Source organism: Electrona antarctica (assembly GCF_951216825.1).
Source record: "Electrona antarctica genome assembly, chromosome: 11".
Classification (NCBI taxonomy): domain Eukaryota; kingdom Metazoa; phylum Chordata; class Actinopteri; order Myctophiformes; family Myctophidae; genus Electrona; species Electrona antarctica.
This window is the reverse complement of record NC_136792.1, coordinates 37,692,581-37,716,340: the sequence shown is the minus strand read 5'-3', so window position 1 is coordinate 37,716,340 and position 23,760 is coordinate 37,692,581. Positions and strand designations below refer to the sequence as shown.

Below are 23,760 nucleotides of genomic sequence, written 5' to 3'. Positions count from 1 at the left end.
TGTGTGTGTGTGTGTGTGTGTGTGTGTGTGTGTGTGTGTGTGTGTGTGTGTGTGTGTGTGTGTGTGTGTGTGTGTGTGTGTGTGTGTGTGTGTGTGTGTGTGTGTGTGTGTGTGTGTGTGTGTGTGTGTGTGTGTGTGTGTGTGTGTGTGTGTGTGTTACTAATTACTGGGTGATTGCAGTGGGAGTTTAGGATGCCTAATTAGCTTTAAAGGAAACTGGTAATACCAATGCAATTAGGGTAGAACCTACCTACCTACCTGTCTGTCTGTCTGTCTGTCTGTCTGTCTGTCTGTCTGTCTGTCTGTCTGTCTGTCTGTCTGTCTGTCTGTCTGTCTGTCTGTCTGTCTGTCTGTCTGTCTGTCTGTCTGTCTGTCTGTCTGTCTGTCTGTCTGTCTGTCTGTCTGTCTGTCTGCTACTCTTTTTAAGCACCACTTTTCAACTTATCTTTATATAATTGGTCCTCACTAATGTTCATGATAAAATGCCACCATGTCTTTCTATCTTCTGTCTGTGTGGGCAGTTCAGAAACTTAAAACAGTAGACAACTTGTGTTCACTCATTACTGGCATAGTGTGCAAATAAATGATACAGTCTTGTGTTCAGTGTTTACAGTGTGTACAGTGATTCTGCCCAAGTGTGTGGTTTGTGGTGATTCTGCTGTTTCTCTGTATTGTGTTTCTGCTCCACTGCTCCAGTGTGCGTGCGTGCGTGCGTGCGTGCGTGCGTGCGTGCGTGCGTGCGTGCGTGCGTGCGTGCGTGCGTGTTGTATTGGGTATGTAGGGGGGTGGTGTCAGACCATGTTGAACAATTTCACAGCTTTGAGATAAAAGCTGTTTTTCAGCCTTGTGGTGTGTGCTTGCATCGCCTGCCAGAGGGGATAGAGAAGTTTGAAGAAGTGATGACTGAGTGAGCAGCAGGATGAGAGATGATGTTGGAGGCCCTGCCAGGCATCGGGCCTGGTAAATGTCCTCGGCTGCCAACAGCCATGTCCCAGTTATGTTTTGGACCATATTGATAACCCTCTGCAGACACTCATGAACGAACGAATCAAATGAACCGGTCCTTTTTGGTGAACGAAATGAACCCGCTCACTTCCGCGAACGATCCGCCCAGGCCGTGGCATTCAGTTGCAAATGTGAGGCGGTTAGTTCACCGTTCCCCTTTCCTCATTCAGTGTGAGCTGGATATTCACATAGTGAGGTTGGTTGTCTCTCCAGAATCATGTGCCTGAAACTTTTCATCATGTGGGGCCAGAATAATGATGAGTGGTTCTCCGGAACTGGCTCACTCTAAACCCCGGCTATATGACCTGAAAAGGCATTGGACTATGTATTGATTTCAATTATCAGTCTTATTGCTTTAACTGCTCTATTCTAGGGTCGTATTGCCGTCCGTATCTCCTCATCCTCAACTCATAATGATTTGTCTCTTTTTCATTTTCACGCCACTGTGACTCCCCAGTAATGGCCAGTGGGCATTGATTGTATCTGTATTGTGTACACACGCATGCACACACACTGTCTGTTCTCCAACTTCACTCTCTTATGAAACAACAACAACAACAACAACAACAACAACAATTAACTCACTTTAATGTGACACCCTGTCCCCTTTTCGTCCTATCTCTCACTCCGTATCCTCTTTCTTTTCCTCCTTCCGCCCCTCGCCGTCTTTCCCTCTCTCCCTGTATCCCATCATCACTGCCTCTCTTCCACCTCTCTTCTACCGCTCAACCATTGCTCTCCTCTCCTTTCTGCCTCTTTCTCTATTCCAGGGGTTCTCAACGTTTTTGGCCGGGGACCCCCGGAAATGTTTTGGCAACGTCTCGGGACCCCCGCCCCGCCCCCTCCCGACCCCCAATATAAATTGACTGCTACAATAACCTTAAACCATTTTGGGCGGGAACCCCTTTTGGTGTTTTAAGCATTGTTATAATTTAGCTATTTAAAAATAGCAGATCTACAAGCTCATAGCGCGCCACCGAGTGGCGCGCTACGAGCTTGTAGGTCTGCTATTTTTGAAAAATCGTGAAAAAAAAAAAAATATATATATATATATATATATTTTTTTTTGAAAATAATTTGGGGACCCCCTAAAATAATTTGGCGACCCCCCGAGGGGTCGGGTTGAGAACCCCTGCTCTATTCCAGTGATTCCCAAACATTTATGGATCAGGGCCCAATTGAAACCGGACCACCCATTTATGGATCAGGGCCCAATTGAAAACCGGACCACCCATTTATGGATCAGGGCCCAATTATTGAAAACCGGACCACCCATTTCACCACTTAACGGCAGCTGCCGTTTGGGCTGCGTGTATTTTCAGAGCATGTTTATATTTAATGATCAATCAAGTGATTGTGTTCCGGCTTGGATCAATGGGACTTACAGTACTTTGCTTAGTTCCTTATCGGCATAAAAAAAAAAAAAGGTTTTAAAGAAGAAGAAAAAAAAGCACTGTGCGACATTTTAGCATATATGCTAAAATTAATATTAATGTTATATTATTACCTATGAAATCTTAGTGTTTTGCCAATTATTTGGGGACCTTTTTGCAATATCCTCACAGCATGCTGCTTCCCCTCCCCCCAGGTTTCCCCCACCATTACTTCCTCTTTAATCTCTCTCTTTTTGTGTCAAGTTGATGTTGTCTTCTGTCTGCTGGGAGATGGTTTATTTCAGTGTCCTTAGAGACACCTAACATAAGGCCTATGACTAGAAATGTACCCAGCCATCATTCACATCTAATGGCCATCAGAATGATACACAGAAGGTGGACAAAAAACTGTCATTTCAGCTATTTTGGCTGATAAGGTACAGCAGGAGCGAGCAGGCGGGGGCTCTGGGTGTTGTTCAGGGACATGTTGACATGACAGATGGTTGTTGTACAGTACGTGTTGAACCTGTAACCTGTCCTTGGGTAGCCCTGCAGTGCAACAACTATTATTTCTACATACATTGTGCCACAAATACATTCCGTTATTATCTCCACTAGGGATGTCCCGATCACGATTTTTTGCTCCCGATCCGATTTGATTTTGAGTATCCGATACAGATTTTTCCCGATCCGATATTATATCTTTATAGAACACTTATGCCATATCACAATAGTACAATATCCAAAATCACAGATGATATCCAGTCTAATTTCATGATATGGATATAATATTGATACTAGGGATGTCCCGATCACGTTTTTTTGCTCCCGATCTGATTCCGACCATTCATTGAAATCGACGTGATCGGCCCCGATTTCCGATCACGCGATCCACTAGGCAGCAGAGATGTTTAATTTATGTGATTGTGTGTCTGTCCGCAGCTAATCTCTCTCTACTTTGCTGATCAGCATTATATTTGTTGTGTTTGCTGGTGGCAGGCTAAGTACCTAATTTCCCGAGGGGAACCTAGCCGGGAACCTAGCCGGTTAAGACTCACCCGTGGCTTCCACTGCGGTTAGGTTTCTGGCTGAAGGACTTCAGTGTTAGGGTTAGAGTTTGAGGATAGGGATAGATAGGATAGGTTCTATGGTCGCATAGGTGGCGGGTGGATTTTACCTTTAGGTAGGCTAGAATTGCTTGGGGTTACTTATTTATTTCCCCCAGATGGTCTAAAAATGAGTTACTTTTTTTATTTTTTATTTTACCAATTTATTACCAATCTCGTACACTATTGCTCACGAAAGCAAGATCCTTGACCCAATTATAGCCACTGCATCTAGCTTTTAATTAAAGTAAAAGTAGTAAGTCTCAAGTCAGTGTGGAGATTACCCGGCGGTGTTGCTTCCCCTCCAGGCTCATTGCTCTTTCACAGACGGGCCGACGGCACACAGACAGCAGCCTCTCCGCTGACCGTGTCAGTGTTGCAGCCCCTCCCGGCTCATGTCTCTTCACAGACGGCACAGAGACAGCAGTCACAGCAGCCTCTCCGCTGACCGTGTCAGTGTTGCAGCCCCTCCCGGCTCATGTCTCTTCACAGACGGCACAGAGACAGCAGTCACAGCAGCCTCTCCGCTGACCGTGTCAGTGTTGCAGCCCCTCCCGGCTCATGTCTCTTCACAGACGGCACAGAGACAGCAGTCACAGCAGCCTCTCCGCTGACCGTGTCAGTGTTGTGTGAACCGTGCGTTTACTGGTGCTGACAGCCGACTCACAGCTTCTTCTTCTGAATTACTTTATCTTTGTCTTGAAAAAGATCGTAGGTCGTAGGCTATATCCATTTAGCTTTTTGCTGTTTTACAAAACAATCCAGCGCGCGCTACTGTTTGCTACAAAGCGACTGGAAGGACGAGGTTTACAGACATACCAAGTAGCCAATCATATGCTGATTAGGCCAGTTGCTGTATTATTAGCCTACCCGATCAGCGATCACCAGGGGGCAGCAACAACACACACACACACACACACACACACACACACACACACACACACACACACACACACACACACACACACACACACACACACACACACACACACACACACACACACACACACCATAGCCTTCTATATAATACTGCGCACATATATTGAAAAATACATATTGAAAAATACCCAGCATAATTTTTGGGAAGCCTTGCCTAGCCTTACATACCCGCCGCCTATGTATGGTCGGAATATTGGGTAGTCGGATTTTTGGATGTCGGATTATTGGGACATCGGACTAACACTACGCAGCCATTAAGTGAATTGCCACATAATAGTCCAGAAAGTAAAAACTTGAAAACCTGACTAATAATAAAGAAAACCTAATGATCAAGGTTTCAACCCCCACCGCACCCCCACTGCTCTAGCTGATTTCACCTCTTCGCCTTCATCCTCAACGCTTTACTGTCTCCCCCTAATTTCCTCCTTTTTTGAACTTTCCCTGCGGCCATTCCTCTTAATGATCTGGTCTGCTACAGGAATCCATACATCTGTGGCGATCACATCAACACCCGCCCCCATCCTCTCATTCTGTCTCTACTACTTCTGTGTCCTCCCTTTACCCTCTCTCTCTCTCTCTCTCTCTCTCTCTCTCTCTCTCTCTCTCTCTCTCTCTCTCTCTCTATCTCTCTCTCTCTCTCTCTCTCTCTCTCTCTCTCTCATCGTTCCTCTCATCTGTTAGTTAGCTAAGCTTGCTTTGATTCCCTTAAGGCATGATTATACTTCCCACGTCCGCAATAGGGTCTGTGGACAGCGGACGTGAGATGTGTTGTGATTATCCTACAAATTGGACTCTTGCTTTCAAGAGCAAGAGGAACACGGGTTGCACACAATACAAGGCTTCTTCCAGACAACGGAAGTATATGTGTGTGTATATAAATATATATATTTATCTATCAGGTTGCCCCAAATCCACAGTGCACGATTTTAGGTGTTATTTAACTCTGAAAGTGTACAAATACTAATAGATAGGTCCATTTGGGTCTGTCCATTACTTTTAGCCATTTCTTTATTTTGTATATTCAACACCCACAGAATAATAGAAAAGGTTTTCAGTTTAGCAATATGGTATCTATAACAATACCATACGCATGGTGTTGGTGCATGTTTCGTGCCAGTGTTCTGGCACGAAATATGCACCAACAACACACACACACACACACACACACACACACACACACACACACACACACACACACACACACACACACACACACACACACACACACACACACACACACACACACACACACACACACACACACACACACACACACACACACACACACACACACACACACACACACACACACACACACACTGCCAGTCTGGAAATCGATCACAGTAATGGTTGCTGGCACATTAAGATATCTCCTTACTGATTAGTTAGTGGTAGAACCATATTGCTTCAACCGCTGAGCTGCACTGGGAATCGAACTCTTGCGGTAAATGTGGTTAAGAGTAGATTATCATCTCTCTCTCTCTCTCTCTCTCTCTCTCTCTCTCTCTCTCTCTCCTGTCCACATTGTCTCTTTCTCTCAGTCTCTATCTGTCTGTCTGTCTGTCTGTCTCTGCTCTCTCTCTCTCTCTCTCTCTCTCTCTCTCTCTCTCTCTCTCTCTCTCTCTCTCTCTCTGTCTCTGTCTCTCCTCTCTCTCTCTCTCTCTCTCTCTCTCTCTCTCTCTCTCTCTCTCTCTCTCTCTCTCTGAATTATTGATCCTACTTCCTGCCTTCTGCCTCCTTTGGTCTGATTTACCAGCGGGGAGATCAGAAACGATGGGGAGGGAGTCCGCCATTTGCCTGGCTCTATACTCTTTGTGTGTGTGTGTGCGTGCGTGCGTGCGTGCGTGCGTTCGTGCGTGCGTGCGTGCGTGCGTTTTGAGCTTTGCTGAGGCCAACACTAAGGTGCTGGCGCTGTACGTTGTACATTAACTATTGATGAGGTGCTTTTCTTCTCTTTTGTGTTTGTGTGTACATGTGTGTGCTGTATAGGGTGTGTTTGTGTGTACATGTGTGTGCTGTATAGGGTGTGTTTGTGTGTACATGTGTGTGCTGTATAGGGTGTTTTTGTGTTTCATGTGTGTGCTGTATAGGGTGTGTTTGTGTGTACACTACAGGTTATCAATCACGCTCACAGACACACATTAGGCTTATCCCTCCACGAATGAACAGTGAGCAAGAAAAGACTGCTTTAATCTTGCTATGCCCCAGACAAATGGAACAAACTCCAGGACTCTCTGAAACTGGATCAATGGGTCTCTATAGAGACATTCAGGGTACTACTTGCGGATGCATTACATTATGGATTGCACCTGCTTTGTGTAGCCTTTATGTGTCTGCATTGTGATGTTTTTTTTGTTGTTCATTATATTGCACTTTTTTCCCCCGGACTAGCCGTTTTCTTACCAAATACTGATGATACTATATGTACAGTATATGTATGTAATGTATGTATGTATATGTACAGTTAGTGGCGAAAATAAACAAATATATAGGATATATAGCCTGCCCTATATCAGGTGCCCTAGGTAGGCGGGGATGAACGCCCTCCTGCTCAAGGCGGACGCCACAGAGTGACAACGTTCTGTGGACGTATCTTCAACATCATGTTCTACAGATTTAAACAAAAAAAATCAAGTGATCTAAATAACCGATTCACCGTGCTGTGCACGGCCGAAGCCGAGGAGTGGCTGTATTTTATTTAAAATGTACGCATGTGTCTTTGTGTGTTTCTGCAGTCAAATCCTCCAGATCAGGATCATTGATGATGAAGAATATGAAAAGCATGAAAACTTCTTCATTGTCTTGGAGGAGCCGCGCTGGCTCAAGAGAGGAATCTCAGGTATGCCTTTTCTTTTGTAACGTTTCTTTGTCTAGGAGAGTTTATTTGGTTGCATAGTCATGTGTGCTTCCGCATCAGTTTTTGACTTAAAAAACAGCTGGGTTAGTTGAGGATAACGTGCTGTACATAGTGGTTGAGGGAGAGAGAACATTACTTGTTGTCTCCACCAGGCCAAAGGCATGGGGAGAGAGTATGTTTTGCACTCCGTCGGTCCGTGTGTCCGTCCGTCCGTCCGTCCGTGTGTCCTTCCGTTACCAGCTAATCTCCGGCACCGTTGGCCCGATCCATGCCAAACTTTGCACACACACTCCCTAGATGCCAACGATGAACCTCTGCCCCAAATTTTCCAGAACGGCCTGTTATAGTGCCACCAGGAGGCCGACTTTTGTAAAACACATTTTTTGCTCATCCTTTTCACATTGGCCTATTATAGCACCACCAGGAGGCCACAACCTGACCTGGCCTGGTGGAGACCTGTGCCCCGAGACACTTTTTCTAGTTAGTTACTCACAATAGTCTTTCTAGTGAGTTAGTTACTCACTAGAAAGACTATTTAAACGGTGTGTGTACGTGTGTGTACGGTTGTAATGCACGTAACCCAGAACCACCACAAAAGGCTCTGCTCAGGCTCTGCCAGTGGGCCTAATCAGCCTAAGTCCCCTCACCTGTGCAATTCCCAGCCTCTGCCTCAGCCAATTGATTGCCATGGCAACCCCACACCTGCAAATTGATTACTTAACCACTACACTTTTCACAGTCAGTTTGCACTCTTCGGGCACAGGCAGACAGACAGAGGCAGAGATCTCCATATACAGTATGGGCACAAAAGGGACACAGACAGATAGTTCAAACGGGTGCTATGAAGTTGACAATTATTATTAGGTTCCCAAGTTGCATCGTTCTCAAGTAGACCGGTGGCCGACGGGCACGTACAGGTCTAGTAGATTAAATGAACGGTAGCGGGGTCTGTCTCTGGCGGCCGTTCTCTATTGCAAGGCTGTGTTCACTGAGTCTGTACCTAGTCAATGCTTTCACGTTTTTATTTGTCAAGTCACCATCTCAGATCAATATTACTACACAGTTAAATTGGCAATGTTATATAGTCCATTATTAGACTGCTACTGTGGAAGCAAAACCAGCTGTAGTTGAGAACCACTGTAATTACAATTTAGGCATTTTGCAGCCGCTCTTAAACCAGAGCAATTTACAATAAGCAAGGTGAACACGAGGTGATACATCAAATGCATAGAAATTGTATTCTAGGATCATAGGTAAACCAACAACCTATCATCAGTCTAAAAACAGTATAATATCCAAAAAAGAAATAATCTGTACATTGAAACTATAGGATGCCAGGTCACCTTATGAACCTGTACCTGGTATGGCATCAATTTCCATAACAAAATGTAGGCCCCCCCCCCAATCTGGCATAGTCGGCAGGACATGCAGCGTGAGATCCTAGCATGAGGGACATGAGGTAGGGCCTATGTTGTGTGCGACGGTCCGTGGCGTAAAGTGTTTTTGTTTTGCTGGTGAAAGTAAGACCCCCTACCCACTAAAAAGACAGAGACAGGGAGACTATTATTGCGTCATCAATATTGGTGAAAATAATCTGGATTATTTTGAGATCGGTTCGATACCGATATAGCCGATTTCGATACGCATCAGGTGATGATGAAGGCCAACAGCCGAAATGTCGTGAAACTGTGATGTTTTTTAAATAAACTACACAATGTAGAGCAGAGCTGTGTGTGGACTTCTCATCTTTTTGACATAGACTGGGGTTCAATCCCCGCTACCTGCGTATCACTACAATCCAAGCAGGCATAGAGAAGAGGGTGATCTATTGCTGTTATCTCTCCCCTGCTGCCTGGCTTGTTGTCGCTATTTAGTAAACAATTAGACTAGCCATTGTTTGCAACTCATCAACACCTCCCGATCTGTCTAGTGTGCGCCTCAGCCAGGTGCTTAATCTTAATGTTAACATGCAGAACCACAACAAACTGACTCCGGGCAGCAGAAGGTGGCCAGACAGGCAGACACAATACAGTGAATACACCATACTGGTGAATCATGTTAGTCAAGTTTAGGGATCATGGCTCAACTCAACGATCCTAGTAAATACATATACGCGCTGCGTTACAGACTGGATATTATGAATGGAAGTGTGAATGGAGGAAAGGAGATGTCATCCCACACAAAATAGACACGCAGGCACACGCACGCACGCACGCACGCACGCACGCACGCACGCACACACACACACACACACACACACACACACACACACACACACACACACACACACACACACACACACACACACACACACACGCAAAAGTCAAAAGAGTGAGAGACTTTTCAAATTTCAGAAGACCTTTCTTTCTTCTCAGGTGGTTTGTGAGCCGAATGCCAAGATGGCCAAGACAGAGCACACCTTAGTCTTTCAGAGGCTATAAACGCACTCATGTGTGCGAGACAAGGAAATTAGAAGAGTATTTCACAAAGCAATCAGAGCGTGCTAATGATAAATGAGGTGTGAGTCTTGAAAAAGGTGGAGCTGTCAGAGTGTTGAAAAGGAAGCTTAGCACAAACAATGGTGTGCATGCGACCATGCGTGCATGCATGCGTGTGTGCGTGCCAGAATGAGTCGTAAAGAATGGGAGAGAGGTGTGAAATAGATTGACTCCAAAGGGCAACTTGGTACAATGAAAAGAAAATACGTTTTTATTTGAGCGTAACTGCTTAGTGAGTGTATGTAGTATCTTGACAACTGATGTGTTTCTCCCTCTCTTTCTCTGTGTGTGCGTGCGTGCGTGCGTCCGTGCGTGCATGCGTGCGTGTGTGCGTCCGTGCGTGCGTGTCTGGTTTTATATTCATGTTGGATACTGAAATGTATTTTTGTTTTATTATCTTGTAACTAAGTGGCCGAAATATTGTTGTGATTCGTCATTATTTCTCTTTTTCCTCCTCTCCTCCCCTGACTCCTCTTTCTCCCTCTGCAGCTCTTCTTGTCAGCCAAGGTAAGGACATTTACATTTTACAACTATAACTTCCAGGGTATTAAAGCTTCACTCCAATCACATAACAAATTAAAATCCAGTTGACTGTGGTCCCTATCAGTGGATTTGAGCAGTGGTTCTTAAAGTGGGGTCTGGGGACCCACAGGATTCCTTGAGGGGATTCCATGGGGATGAACCCGGGTATAAAATAAACCATACCAGATGATGAATGATATTACGGTAATAATATGACCTTCAACAAAATGGGATTAAAAACAGGAGGATAACAACAAATAAAAGAAAGCATGTGATAAAAAAAAGAAAGACCAGAAATATTGAGAAATAATAAAATGGGAAAAATAAAACAACAATAATGAAAAAGGTAGAGTATTGCAGAAACCTAGGTAAAAGCAATGCTAAAAAGGTGTGTCTTAAAGGGTCACTTCACCCTTTTTGCAAAAATGTTGATGACGTTTAGAAGATTTAGAACACTTTCCTGGGTGTCTTTTTGTGTGTAATATGTGGTTTTAGATATTTTAGATTTTAGCAGTGAGCCCAGTGTCTCTGATGTCATGTACACTGGGCTCACTTCCTTCCTTACTGAGACAACATGTAGTCCAGGAAGTAAGTGAGCCCAGTGTCCATGACATCAGAAACACTGCCAAAATCTAAACTATCTAAAACCCCATATTACACACATAAAGACCCCCACGAAAGTGTTCTAAATCTTCTAAACATCATTAACATATTATTTTTTTGCAAAAGGGGTGAAGTGTCCCTTTAAGGTTTCTTTTAAAAATGTCAACTGACCCGTAGAGCGTCCGGCAGGCTGTTCCACAGGCTAGGGCCATAATAGCTAAAGGCCGCTTCCCCATGCCTCTGGGACATTTAGGAGACTATGGTGCCAGAGGACCTAAGGGTCCTGTTGGAAACATACCTGGAAATCACTGCAGACAAGTAGGCCGGAGCATTTCCATGTAATGATTTAAAAACCAATAAGAGGATCTTAAAATCGATTCTAAAACTAACAGGCAGCCAAGTGCAGGGACCAGACAGGAGAGCATTAGAGTAGTCAAGGCTGCTGGTAATAAAGCAGTCCATTCATTTTTCTGTATCAGCCTGAGAGAGAAATGATCGAACTCTGGCGATGTTTCTCAAGTGATAGAAAGATAGTTTTGTTACATTCCTAAATTAATATGGGCCTCAGCTCATAATCAAATATGACCCAGAGGTTTCTGACCTGCTCCTTGGTGTTGGTTGTCACTGATGAAGTTGAACGGACAATTTCTCCCTCAGATCCTTATTTTTTTTTTCTTTACGATTTGTTTTTGGCTTTTGTGCCTTTATTGATAGTTACAGTGAAGACAGACAGGAAAGTGGGAGGAAGAGACAGGGAGAGAGACATGCAGGAAAGGTCGTCATGAACGGGACTTCAATTTGCGGCACGCTGTCAGGCCAGAGGCTATATGTGGCATGTGTCTGGACCATTAGGCCAGCGGGCGCCCCCCTCCTTCAGAACCTTATCCCATTATCCAGCCATCCAGGTGTTGGAGATGCAGCTTACTAGGATGTAAATGGATCATGGATATTTTACAGAGTCAGGACAGACGTGGGATGGGAACACTTACCTGCCATCACAAGCCTTGGCCACAAGTCCATTGCCATTTAATCATAGTTAATCATAGAACCGTTCGGTACTGCATACACGGTTCAATACGCCCTAATGAACCGCGGTCTTTCGTTCTGAAATTAATTAATTTCTTACAGCTGTGGAGAATGTATTTCTCGGTCACACTCCGTCGTACTAAAGAAGTGTAGAACTCCATCGGTCACACACTGTCGTACTAAAGAAGTGTAGCACTCTGACGGCCACACACTGTCGTACTAAAGAAGTGTAGCACTCTGACGGCCACACACTGTCGTACTAAAGAAGTGTACGTAGCACTCTGGTGGCCACACACCGCTGCACTGATCCGGTGATCCCTCCCCTCGCCTGAATCCCTCTCCTCTCTTCCCTGCATGCGCTGCAGTCTGCACGTGTGAGTGCATAGGTGCATTTTTTCCCTTGAGTATAATAATGATGAGGGTCATTAAATTGCGATATAAGGTTTTTTTCCCCTTGAAAATAATGAAAAGGCAGAAAATACTGGAATGTGTCCGGATAGGGGAAAAAAACGATTTTTCTTTTATTGCTAATAAACTAAAAATGTTGGAATTTTTTAAAACTGTACCGAAACCGAACCGAAACCGTGGCCCCCATACCGAGGAACGAACCGAACAATGGGCTAACTGTACCGTTGCACCCCTAGTGTTTGCATGGGTTTATTACACCTATCTACAACAGTATTATATTCCACCTCCACCACCTTTGCTGTGTACACCGCTGTCTAAGAAAGACATGGGGTTTCCGTTGGATCATCTGGTCCTTTTTTTGTACACGCTACACAATGTTTTTTATTCCAGACCACTGATAATGGCGTTTGTTTCTCCCCACTTGGTCCCATATTGGTTCTGGCACACATTACTGGCCTCTCTCACAGTCTCTTGTTTTGGGATGAGATCAGCCTCTGTGTCACCCTCCATTTAAATCACAGCAGAGCTGGCCTCCCTGACATGAACAGTTTGAACACACAGAGGGCACTTTGTTAATGGTATGGTTATAGGAAATGACTTCTGGCAAATGAGCTATAGGCACCGTACACACTAGGCGTGTAAAAAGACTGTTTGGCTTCCTCCACCCATGCTGCGTAAAACATGACATATTTGCAGCCTTTCTGACATAACAGAGTAGTGACTTTCACCCACATGAACCCTAATGGCCCTATTCTGGGCATGTTATATTAGGCAAATAGGCAAACAACAAGATCAACCAGTTTACAGCACGCCAAAGGTATATAGAGGGATTAAGGAGTGGAATGTATATTATATCTGAAGTTCTGAGCTGCTATTGAGTTAGTTCTTACTGTATGTCTAGTTGTCTACTTTGTATTCCGAGAGAGAGCAGGAGGAATTATGGGATAGGATTAAATGGGAGAAGGTTTTGGCGCAGCCATGACAAATGAGATGAGATATTGACTTGGAATAATGAATGCCGCTCTGCTTCTCGTCTTCTTGTATCGGTGGAGTTTGCTTATATGTCTATCTGGATGGCATAAACATTATGAACTGGTGTAGACGGTATATATAAATAAATATTGAAGATAGAAGTAGCGTGGCATAAGGACACTATGACACTATGACAGTGAGAGCACTGTGGCCCAGCCAGCGTACACCACAGTGTTGTGTTGTCTTTTTGTTAAGGGCGTGCACAGATAGACACTAGGTGGTGCTGGAGCACCTGCACTTTTGCCCTCTGGACAGCAATGTGCCCTTTTCAAAAGTTCGTATTTTGTCAAGTTTGTTAATTTTATTTTTGTTTTGTACAGTGTACACAGTATGTACCAGTGTGGTATTTATGCACCAAAATCTATAAATCTCACACACTATTTAGGCAGATGCTGCATTTGCTTCCGGCCTCCCTCTGCACCGCGTATACTACTGCCACCTCCTGGCATGGAGAGTTATTGCATGTGATCTGAGTGACCCATCAATGTGACCTCGGACGGCTATTTCTGCTGCCAACTTGTGTAGTCTGTTGCACTCTGAAAGAGTGTTGGAGTTGGAAAGAGTCTCTTAGGTGGAGAGTCACCTTGACTGTGTCTGTGTCTTTCTCTCTAGAGAGACGCACGCACGCACGCACGCACGCACGCACGCACGCACACACACACACACACACACACACACACAGACACACAATGTTTTCCATAACACTGTACCAGAGAATGACCGGGTTCCACCAGAGCTGTTTTGGGAACTTTTAGTCCAAGTCAAGTCTGAAGTCCTGAGTCACGCTTTAAGTCTCCAGCTATCTATGCCAATCTCCATAATAAAATATCCATCACAGCTTGGCAGTGCCCAGCCAGTAACCAAGTTTAGTCCAAAGAAATGCTATACAGAAAGGCGGAATTGAGCACAAAGCAGTAGGCTGAACTACAGTAGGCCTGTCTGTGTGATGGTGAATCATTTAAAGTTGCCCTGTACTTATAATAAGCTAGCACTCAAATGTGATCATGTTTTGGCTTTCATGTCTCGAGTCAAGTTGTGCTTTAAAGCAGTCAAGTATAAGACTTGTATCAGAGGAGTCCAAGTTAAGTAAATAAATCTAGATTTTGGCAGCTTAATCCCATCTCAAGTGTACAGCTCTACATTCTGTTGGGGTTGGGGTTTAGAGAATGTGAACTGCTGGACCGTAACAACTATCTCGACCTCTTAGGAGGCTAATATGACTCCTTACTGGCTGCACTTCTTTTCTATTAACTTAAGACACACTGTAATTGGTGTAGGTGCTGCTGCTGGTCATTTGGCAGTAGATCAATAGCACACTGCGTATCTATTCATTCTCCTGCTACTCCATGCATACAGACTCACAATAGGGTTCACCATGGGGCCATAAGGGAAGTGACATCAATATTATAAGGACACTCTAGAGTGGTGGGCAAAACCGTACAATTTTGTTCATGTTCACAGCAATGATCTGTTCAAATGATTTGTTTGCATTCAATGTTCAGTACGTAGTGCTTCTTGTCCTGGCAGAGTGCATGAGCTACTGTGTGCCTCCGATCCCACTGACATTACTGCACAGAAACACAGCACTGTCATTCACGACACGTCTTCTTTGTAATATAATAATGTGCAGAAGTAATAAATAACTAAAATAAATAATGAAAGGTTATTTTGTATTAGTTACTCGCGCAAGCAGAGCGCGCAAGTACTAGTTTCGCCCAGGACGATGCGTATGCACCGTCCCAGCAAATGACGTAATGACTACTTGTGCCTGATACGGCAGTGGAGCCAGACTACATACATGTATACATAGGAGCATTACCTCTAATCCTCCCGACACTAAAACATATCGTCATTACGTCACCATCGAAAACCAATTACACTCTGGCATTGGGACCTTTAATCCACATCTTTATTACGTCATCATTGATAGCTAGTCATCATTGAGAGCTAGTCATCATTGAGAGCTAGTCATCATTGAGAGCTAGCATATGACGCCAGTTATACCCTGACGTCATATGCTGGGACGGTGCATACGCATCAAAAGTAACCACAGTATACCACTAATCAACTTACAAATTACATATACATATACATAGAGGCATTTCCTGTAATCCACCCGACATTGATCGAGATATACGTCACCATCGAAGGCATTGGGTCCTTTAATCCACATCTTTATTACGTCATCATTGAGAGCTAGCTATACCAGTTATACCCTGACATCATATGCTGGGACGGTGCATACGCATCAAAAGTAACCACAGTATACCGCTAATCAACTTACAATTATACATATACATAGAGGCATTTCCTTTAATCCACCTGACACTGATCGAGATATACGTCACCATCGAAGGCATTGGGTCCTTTAATCCACATCTTTATTACGATATACTTCATAATACTACTTTTTTACGTGCAAAAAGTAGGTACGTAGCAAATAGCTAAACCTAATAATTCAATAGTTCAATCGTTCTTTCAAAGAGAAGCTGAGATTTGACAGTTTGTAGCGGTCGACAGTACTTGCGCGCTCTGCTTGTGCACTAGTAGGCCATTTATGGCCTACTTGTGTGCAACAAGCAAGTAGGCACTCGACAGAGTGCAGTTCTAGTTAAGAATTATTTCCACAAATGCAATGTTTTACAAAGCTGTCTAACTCAGTACACTTACATGCAATTTCCTAGCATGTCTTTAAGTAGGTGTAGCATACAATTTCTATTAAAATGAAAACTTGCCTACCTGTCCTTTGTGTAGACTAGGACCATGCATATTTTTATTTTTGGATAACTTAAAGGACCACTTCACCACTTTTCAACATCTCTTCATATAATTGGTCCTCACTAATGTTCATGATAAAACACCACCATTTTTTCCTACTCAGTCTGTGTCTCATAGGAGGGCTTTGGGCAGTTCGGACACCCGTCCACCAGTGACATCATCATTAGGCAGATTTTTTTTTTAAACAAGATTTGTTTTAAAATATATTTAGATTTGTATTATCGTGAGAACGATGGCTTCAACTTTTGCATTGCAACTTTTCAGGAAAAGAAAGCCTGCCGTTTCTATTAGCTTGGATTCACCATCGATGATGTCACTGGTGGACGGGTTTCTGAACTGCCCACAGCCCTCCTATGAGACACAGACTGAGTAGGAAAAAATTGTGATATTTTATCATGAACATTAGTTAGGACCAATTATAGGAAGAGAAGTTGAAAAGTGGTGAAGTGGTCCTTTAAATGTGATGCTTTTCGTCCAGGAACAACAGTAGGCTACCTTTATTTCAATTCAATGCAATATGCATGCATATCAATTGTCTGGTGAAAAACTCCACAGCACTGCTGTCTGTCTGATGGTCTGTCTGTCGTGAGAGGAACAGCCATCCGTCCTGTGTGCGGGACTGCGGGGGTACAGTGGGGGCCATGAACGAAAGCGTTACAAGAAGTGAATGAGTTCACTCATGGCAAAAATCTAATGTAGTTCTTATTCGTATTTTAGTCGTATTTTAATAGCACATTTGCTTTATTCAAGAGCTTAGTGGAGGGAGAGATGGGAAATAATTGACAGAGGGGTAGGGGTCCTCCAGTGGATGACCAAGTATCTGACATTACCTTGCCGTTGGTTCCATTTCACTATTACATCACCCTACACACACTCCAGCTTTCATTTCTCTATCTATGCTCTTTGTCTACTCAGCATGAGAGCACACACGCTCTCTCTCTCTCTCTCTCTCTCTCTCTCTCTCTCTCTCTCTCTCTCTCTCTCTCTCTCTCTCTCTCTCTCTCTCTCTCTCTCTCTCTCTCTCTCTCTCTCTCTCTCCCTCTCTCTCTCTCTCTCTCTCTCTTGCAGATTCAAGCTCAATTATTGATAAAGTGATGCCCTGGAAATATCTATCTTCGTGCCATGTGCTGGAGTCTCTCTTTCTCAATCTGTCTGTCTGTCTGTCTGTCTGTCTGTCTGTCTGTCTGTCTGTCTGTCTGTCTGTCTGTCTGTCTGTCTGTCTGTCTGTCTGTCTGTCTGTCTGTCTGTCTGTCTGTCTGTCTGTCTGTCTGTCTGTCTGTCTGTGTCTCTCTCTCTCTCTCTCTCTCTCTCTCTCTCTCTCTCTCTCTCTGTGTCTCCAGATTCAGCAGAGGGCCAGATGAGTTCTGAGGAGGAGGAGGCCAGGAGGATAGCTGAGATGGGGAAGCCCATCCTGGGGGAGCACAGCAGACTGGAGGTGGTCATTGAGGAGTCCTATGAGTTCAAGGTACTGTACATATTATGTCTCACATGGAAATGTAAGTGTTCAATTAAAGTCGGACTGCAATGGCTTTTTCAGTTTCAAGTTTCAAATGGAATTGAAACTTGAAACGGGAAATGGGACATTAGTAGAGAGAGACTGCCAGCTAAGCATGTTTAAACCAGTGGCTCCCAAATTGATTCAGTCAGAGTCTAAATTTAACCACTTCCAGATCGATGTTTGTGGTTCACAGTGTTATCGACTGGACTCTCTCTCCCAGACTGCTAGCAATTGTATATAAAATCTCATTAAGTGTTTCCCTTTAAAAGCAAGTTTGTCCATGAATGTATTGCTGACCGAAAGAATAAGGTCGCGAATACAAGCGGCCGAAATGAGTTTTCTCCGACGGGTGGCTGGCATCTCCTTTAGAGATAGGGTGAGAAGTTCAGTCACGCGAGAGAGACTCAGAGTAGAGCCGTTGCTCCTTCGTCTGGAAAGGAGCCAGCTTAGGTGGTTCGGGCATCTGGTTAGGATGCCTCTCGGGCGTCTCCCTATAGGGAGATCCTCGATGCACATCCCACTGGGAGGAGACCCCGGGGCAGACCAAGGCGCAGATGGAGGGATTACATCGACTCACTGGCCTTGGAACGTCTCGGGATCCCCCAGGAGGAAGTCACTAATGTTGCGATGGAGAGGGAAGTCTGGAGCTCTCTGGTGGAGCTGTTGCCCCCACGACCCGACTACGGATAAGCGTTTGAAGATGGATGGATGGATGGAAGTAGCATACAGGAGTCCCTTTATCCCCCCCCCCCCCACACACACACACACACACACACACTCAGCTGACCATCCGTACTGTCAGCAAAATAGGCCTATATGCAGTGCTTTGCTGGTCACTTTATGCAAGCATCCTCCATTATGCCTTTTCACATGGCCTCCTCTTTCCTTCCCTTTCTCCTCGCTACTTATGTCACTTTCTCCCCTCTCTCCCTAACTTCTTCTCTCTCATCTATTTCATCTTCTCTCTAACTCTTCTTCCTTTCCCCTAGCCTAGAGTCTAGCGTAGACCACTAGCATAACTCAATGTATAGCTCTGGGTTGTCCTTTTTATTTCTTGAGGAATCATCATTTGCAGCATACCCATGCTGAGCCTTTTAATAGCATCCAAATGGCCACACCGTGCTGTGGTATAGCTGGTCAGATTACGTAACCTTACTCCATCCTTTCACATGCCACTGAACCTGAGGTTTTACCCCTTTGTAGCAACGAGGTCTAATATTGCCCGGCTGTAGAGCACCGAGTTGGTAAAGATGGAAAGGTTGAGATCCATGCCCCACTGCAATACCCGTTGTACCCGTGTCAGAGTACCCATTTCACCCATCTGTCTGTGTCCCTTTTATGCCCATATATGGAGATATCTGTATCTCTGTGTCCCTTTATTCCTATATAGATTTCTGTCAGGCATACCCAAATATGAAGTGTTGTGATGTCAGAACGGCCAGCTCCATATATGGAGATATAGGGGTGATCAGGTCCAGAGCCCGGGCAGAGGCCTTTTGTGGCGGTTCTGGACAACTGTGGGTCCGACCGACTCGACACCGGGCACTGCACTGCACTCCCAGTCTATGCAGGTGTCAGAACATATTGTGATGTCAGAACAGGCCAGCTCCATATATGGAGATCTAGGGCCTCTGTCCAGAGCCTGGGCAGAGGCTTGCTTTAATATTTGTTTTGCACATGGAGGGATGTTTTTCAGTATGTTTGTGTGTGCCTCGACAAAGCAGGGCAGTAGAGTATCTGCTATCTACTTGCCGGTTGTGGTGGGCCGGTCTGGGCCAAATATCCCAGTCCAGCCCTGCCTCGCTGGCCGTGCGGTCTGGCACTGCACTGCCAGTGTTGTCAGACCTGCTGCTCTCCTCTCTCCTCCTCTCACACCCGTTCTCAACTTCTCTCAACAATAAAACAAATACTGTCTAAAATAATTACAAACCTATACTAGGCTACACAAATAAACAACACGTTCGGTTCACATAAGAAACTAAACACAACAATCCGTCCCCGACACATCGCAACCGCGTTCTTTTAACGAGCCACGCTACTTCAGTTTTTCTTCATAAAAATGTCACATTATAACCGCGGAATTTCTATGCATTCAATATATTTACCACGTGTTGTTGTCTTTGCTTACTGTAAATTGCTCTGGATTAAGAGCATCTGCTTAAATGCCTAAATTGTAATTAATTTTAAAAATGACAGGAGATAAACATACAAATTATCAGTACAGGACAGGTGGAACGATGTTATAACTTATAATAAGGGAGGCGTGCTGACAGGCTGACCGCTGACAGAAAGCTGGCTCAAACGCGCAGTTGCCATAATATCGTTCCCTTCCACAGGAAGGCAGGCAGGCAGCAGATCTATATAAATGGACCAGCGCCGTTACTTTAACACAATTTGTCATTATGAATCTGTCCACCTTTTCCAAGTAGGCTAGATTTTGAAGCTGGATTTTAACATTGTTGAAATTCATTGTTGGAGTTCTGATGCACTGTTGTTGATCTGCTGTCCGACTCCGACACCTTCAAAATTGCTCCCAAATTTGCATACTCTGATTAGCATAACAACTTTACATACCTCCATTCTAAAAAGGTTCACTTTAACACATGAAGAGAGTGGATCGCTTTGTTTACTTTAGTTTAGTCTTTGAATTGTGCAAGAATTTCAACATTCTATCGGAAATAATTTTAATTTATTGTACAATTAACTAGGTTGTCTGTCTACTCTGTACATGGACAACATGCAGCCAACAGTCTCACTGTCAAAACTCACATGTGTACACTGTACACCTGGGTTTAACATGGCTGAAAATGTACTTTAGACTTTAGAATCGGATTCTCATTGGTTTAGCCTCGAGCACTTTACACAGCATATTTGGTCAAATATCCTAATTTCACTCCGCAGAAACCAATCTGGTAATTGCGAATGTAGTGATTGCGAAAATAGTGAGACATTTACTATATAACCCAGCATAACATGTCTCTCTGTGTCACGCTGTGACACCACCCGCCCGCCACCAGAGGGCGCAGCTGTATCACACAAAAATAACACGCACGAACACACACACACACACACACACACACACACACACACACACACACACACACACACACACACACACACACACACACACAAAACTTAAAAAAAAGAAAACTTAATTTACGAGCTGCGTTCACTTCCCGCATTCGTGCGTCTTACTTGTGTGGTAACTAAAGATATTGACCACTGAAGTCCCAGCCTCTGTACGCAGGCTTCTGTTTTCGTTTGCATACTAAAGTCCTGCCGTCACTGCCACTAGATGGCACTATTCCCCTGGTTTGTGGGGTTATTTGTTTTGTTGAAATCGCCACAGGGGAGATCGCCACATAGATCGCCTCATTTAAGGACCGTGTTAGAAAAATACGTTAAATCACAGAAGACTCTGTCTTCCTGCCAAGGAACGCAATGAAAGGAAGGGACGGGAGGTCATGTGACTGGATGCCAGGGATGTCCCATGATGCTCATGGGTGGCAAATATCGCACCGGAAGTTTGATGAAATACATGGCAGTGGATGGAGTCGGCTGGACAAGCTCATGAACAAACACTATTTATGAACGATTGCAACCTTTGTCATTTCATCGGTTCAGGAATATAAAATAAGACATATCACAGGTTGTTTTAGAATCACTTCATTGACGTCAGACCCAGAAGTGTAGTTTTAAGACTTTTACAGCACAATTAATTATATTTTCTCCAGAAACAGGCTACAGGCTGTATCAAATATGAATGAATATCATAAATGATGCAGCCACCCCCCCTGACAGAAAAACCTGGATGATTTGTTTATTTTTGGAACACAATTCTTCCAACACAAGGATTCCCCTGATTTCAACACAACAAATAACAACACAAACCAGGGGAATAGCACCCTCTAGTGGCACTGACACCCGACTTCAGTGGTCTATTTGGATCAAATCTAAACCAGCTTTGGTTTGAGATTAAATATTCATACAGGCAAATAGCAATAGTGCTCATCCATCAAACCTGGCAATGGCGGTTTGTGCGTGCGTGCGTGTGGCGTGCGTTTGTGCGTGTGTGTGCGAAGTGAGAGAGTAAATCAAGCATACACAGTACAAATATTTAAATTTACATTTGACCAATTGAACCCTCTGGACACAACAGAAGAGCAAACACCCTGTTCAGCGTTCTGTAAGCATTGCATGGCATTTCATTTGGGCTTGTTTAATTCAAGTAAATGATGTATCTGCAGCAAGGATGCAGGATGAGGAAGAGGACAATGAACAAACACAACTATAAATAAATGAACAAACAAACAGATCAGAGCAGCTCCTTCTTTTCTATTTATCACTGTCTTTTCACTGCTCTCCCCCTCTTTCAATCATGTTGTCATTCTATCACTCTGCGCGCGTGTGCATGTGTGCGTGTATGTGTGTATGAGTGTATGTGTGTGTGTAATAAAATGCAACATCCCTGTCCCATGTTTATTGATCCATTGTTGAAATAAAATTAGCTCTGTCTCATGATTTGTGGACACAAAGAGCCGAGTCGAGGCAATAATGCAGTTCAGGGTGATTGACGCCCAGTTTTAGTACCTCCAGATACAGATCAATGTCTGTGGATTGAAAAGCTCTGATTGCCAAAGAACAAATAGGAGCATACAATCTGTTGAATTAAATCAGATATGAAATGAGGCAATATTAATGTACAGTATATTGTGTGGGGATGGTGGGACATCATATTATGGTTTATGTCTATGTGTGATACTTTTTCTACCCAGTTTAGCGAGCTAAAGCATTTCCGGGGGTCCCCAGCCAAAAACATTGAAAACCCCTGATATAGAACACCGCTGCTAGTGATGCTCCCAGAGCCGCTGTTTCGAGTCATTCAGTTTCACCATTTTCCAATAGAGACCTTCTTTTGGGGCGAAGGTATAAACTAAATACCTGCGATATGAATGTACATAAAAGACATGCTTACCCACCTGTCATTTTCTCATAACGTGACAGCAGGATGCTATATGTGGCATCATCATGTTAACTCAGTTGAAGACTCGCCTCTGAAGAATAAGATAGGGACATGATGACATTCTAATGAGGCCTTGTTAGTGCCACCGTCTCATCTTAATGGATTTGTCATAGGTTGTGTGCTCTGTTTGATCGCTGATTAATCGTGTTGTGCTTTCTGATTGGCAGAGCACGGTGGACAAGCTCATCAAAAAGACAAACCTGGCACTGGTTATTGGCACCCACTCCTGGAGGGAGCAGTTTGTGGAAGCTGTCACTGTCAGCGCAGGTGAGGAGATTTTTTTTCAAGACTCACACCTCATTTATCATTAGCACGCTCTGATTGCTTCGTGAAATACTCTTCTAATAGGCCTATCTCACAGAATGTCCCCGCCCCCTTAATACGCCCCCTTTCCGCGTTAGTGGTGATAGCGTGACGTCACTCCATAGACACTACATGTTAACAGAGGTAATTTAAGAAGTCTACAACTTTTGTTTTCTCAAGGTAAGGTTTGTTCTATCTGTTCGAGCTGATTTACCATCTTGTTTGCTTCATAATAATATTCTGTCACATTTTTACATTAGGAAATGTACTTAGATTCTCCAGAGGAAAAAACGTGTAAATGCTAATGTTAAATGACACCACTATCTACCGGAAGGGGGCGTGGAAAGGGGGCTGTGAGATAGGCCTATTTCCTTGTCTCGCACACATGAGTGCGTTTATAGCCTCTGAAAGACTAAGGTGTGCTCTGTCTTGGCCATCTTGGCATTCGGCTCACAAACCACCTGAGAAGAAAGAAAGGTCTTCTGAAATTTGAAAAGTCTCTCACTCTTTTGTCTTTTGTGTGTGTGTGTGTGTGTGTGTGTGTGTGTGTGTGTGTGTGTGTGTGTGTGTGTGTGTGTGTGTGTGTGTGTGTGTGTGTGTGTGTGTGTGTGTGTGTGTGTGTGTGTGTGTGTGTGTGTGTGTGTGTGTGTGTGTGTGTGTGTGCGTGCGCATGCCGTGCATTCAATAGAATGGATAGAATGTTATTGGAAGCGAGAAGCGACCTCGCCCTAAAGGACGAGGTCACGTGCACGCATCCGCCTGTGTGACGGCAGACTGCTGGCTGAGCGC

General features: G+C 44.2%; 1 protein-coding gene across 1 annotated transcript in view; it reads left to right on the top strand.

Annotated features, from left to right (window-relative positions):
• The window catches only part of slc8a2b (solute carrier family 8 member 2b), a gene marked incomplete at its 3' end in the record, with an annotated part of 50,832 nt that overhangs the window by 25,163 nt on the left and 1,909 nt on the right, over positions 1-23,760 (top strand). The window contains exons 9-12 of the mRNA XM_079513844.1: positions 7,159-7,262; positions 10,268-10,285; positions 17,488-17,612; positions 22,836-22,935. Coding sequence (XP_079369970.1) covers positions 7,159-7,262; positions 10,268-10,285; positions 17,488-17,612; positions 22,836-22,935 — 347 coding nt within the window. The remainder of the gene's footprint in view (positions 1-7,158; positions 7,263-10,267; positions 10,286-17,487; positions 17,613-22,835; positions 22,936-23,760) is intronic.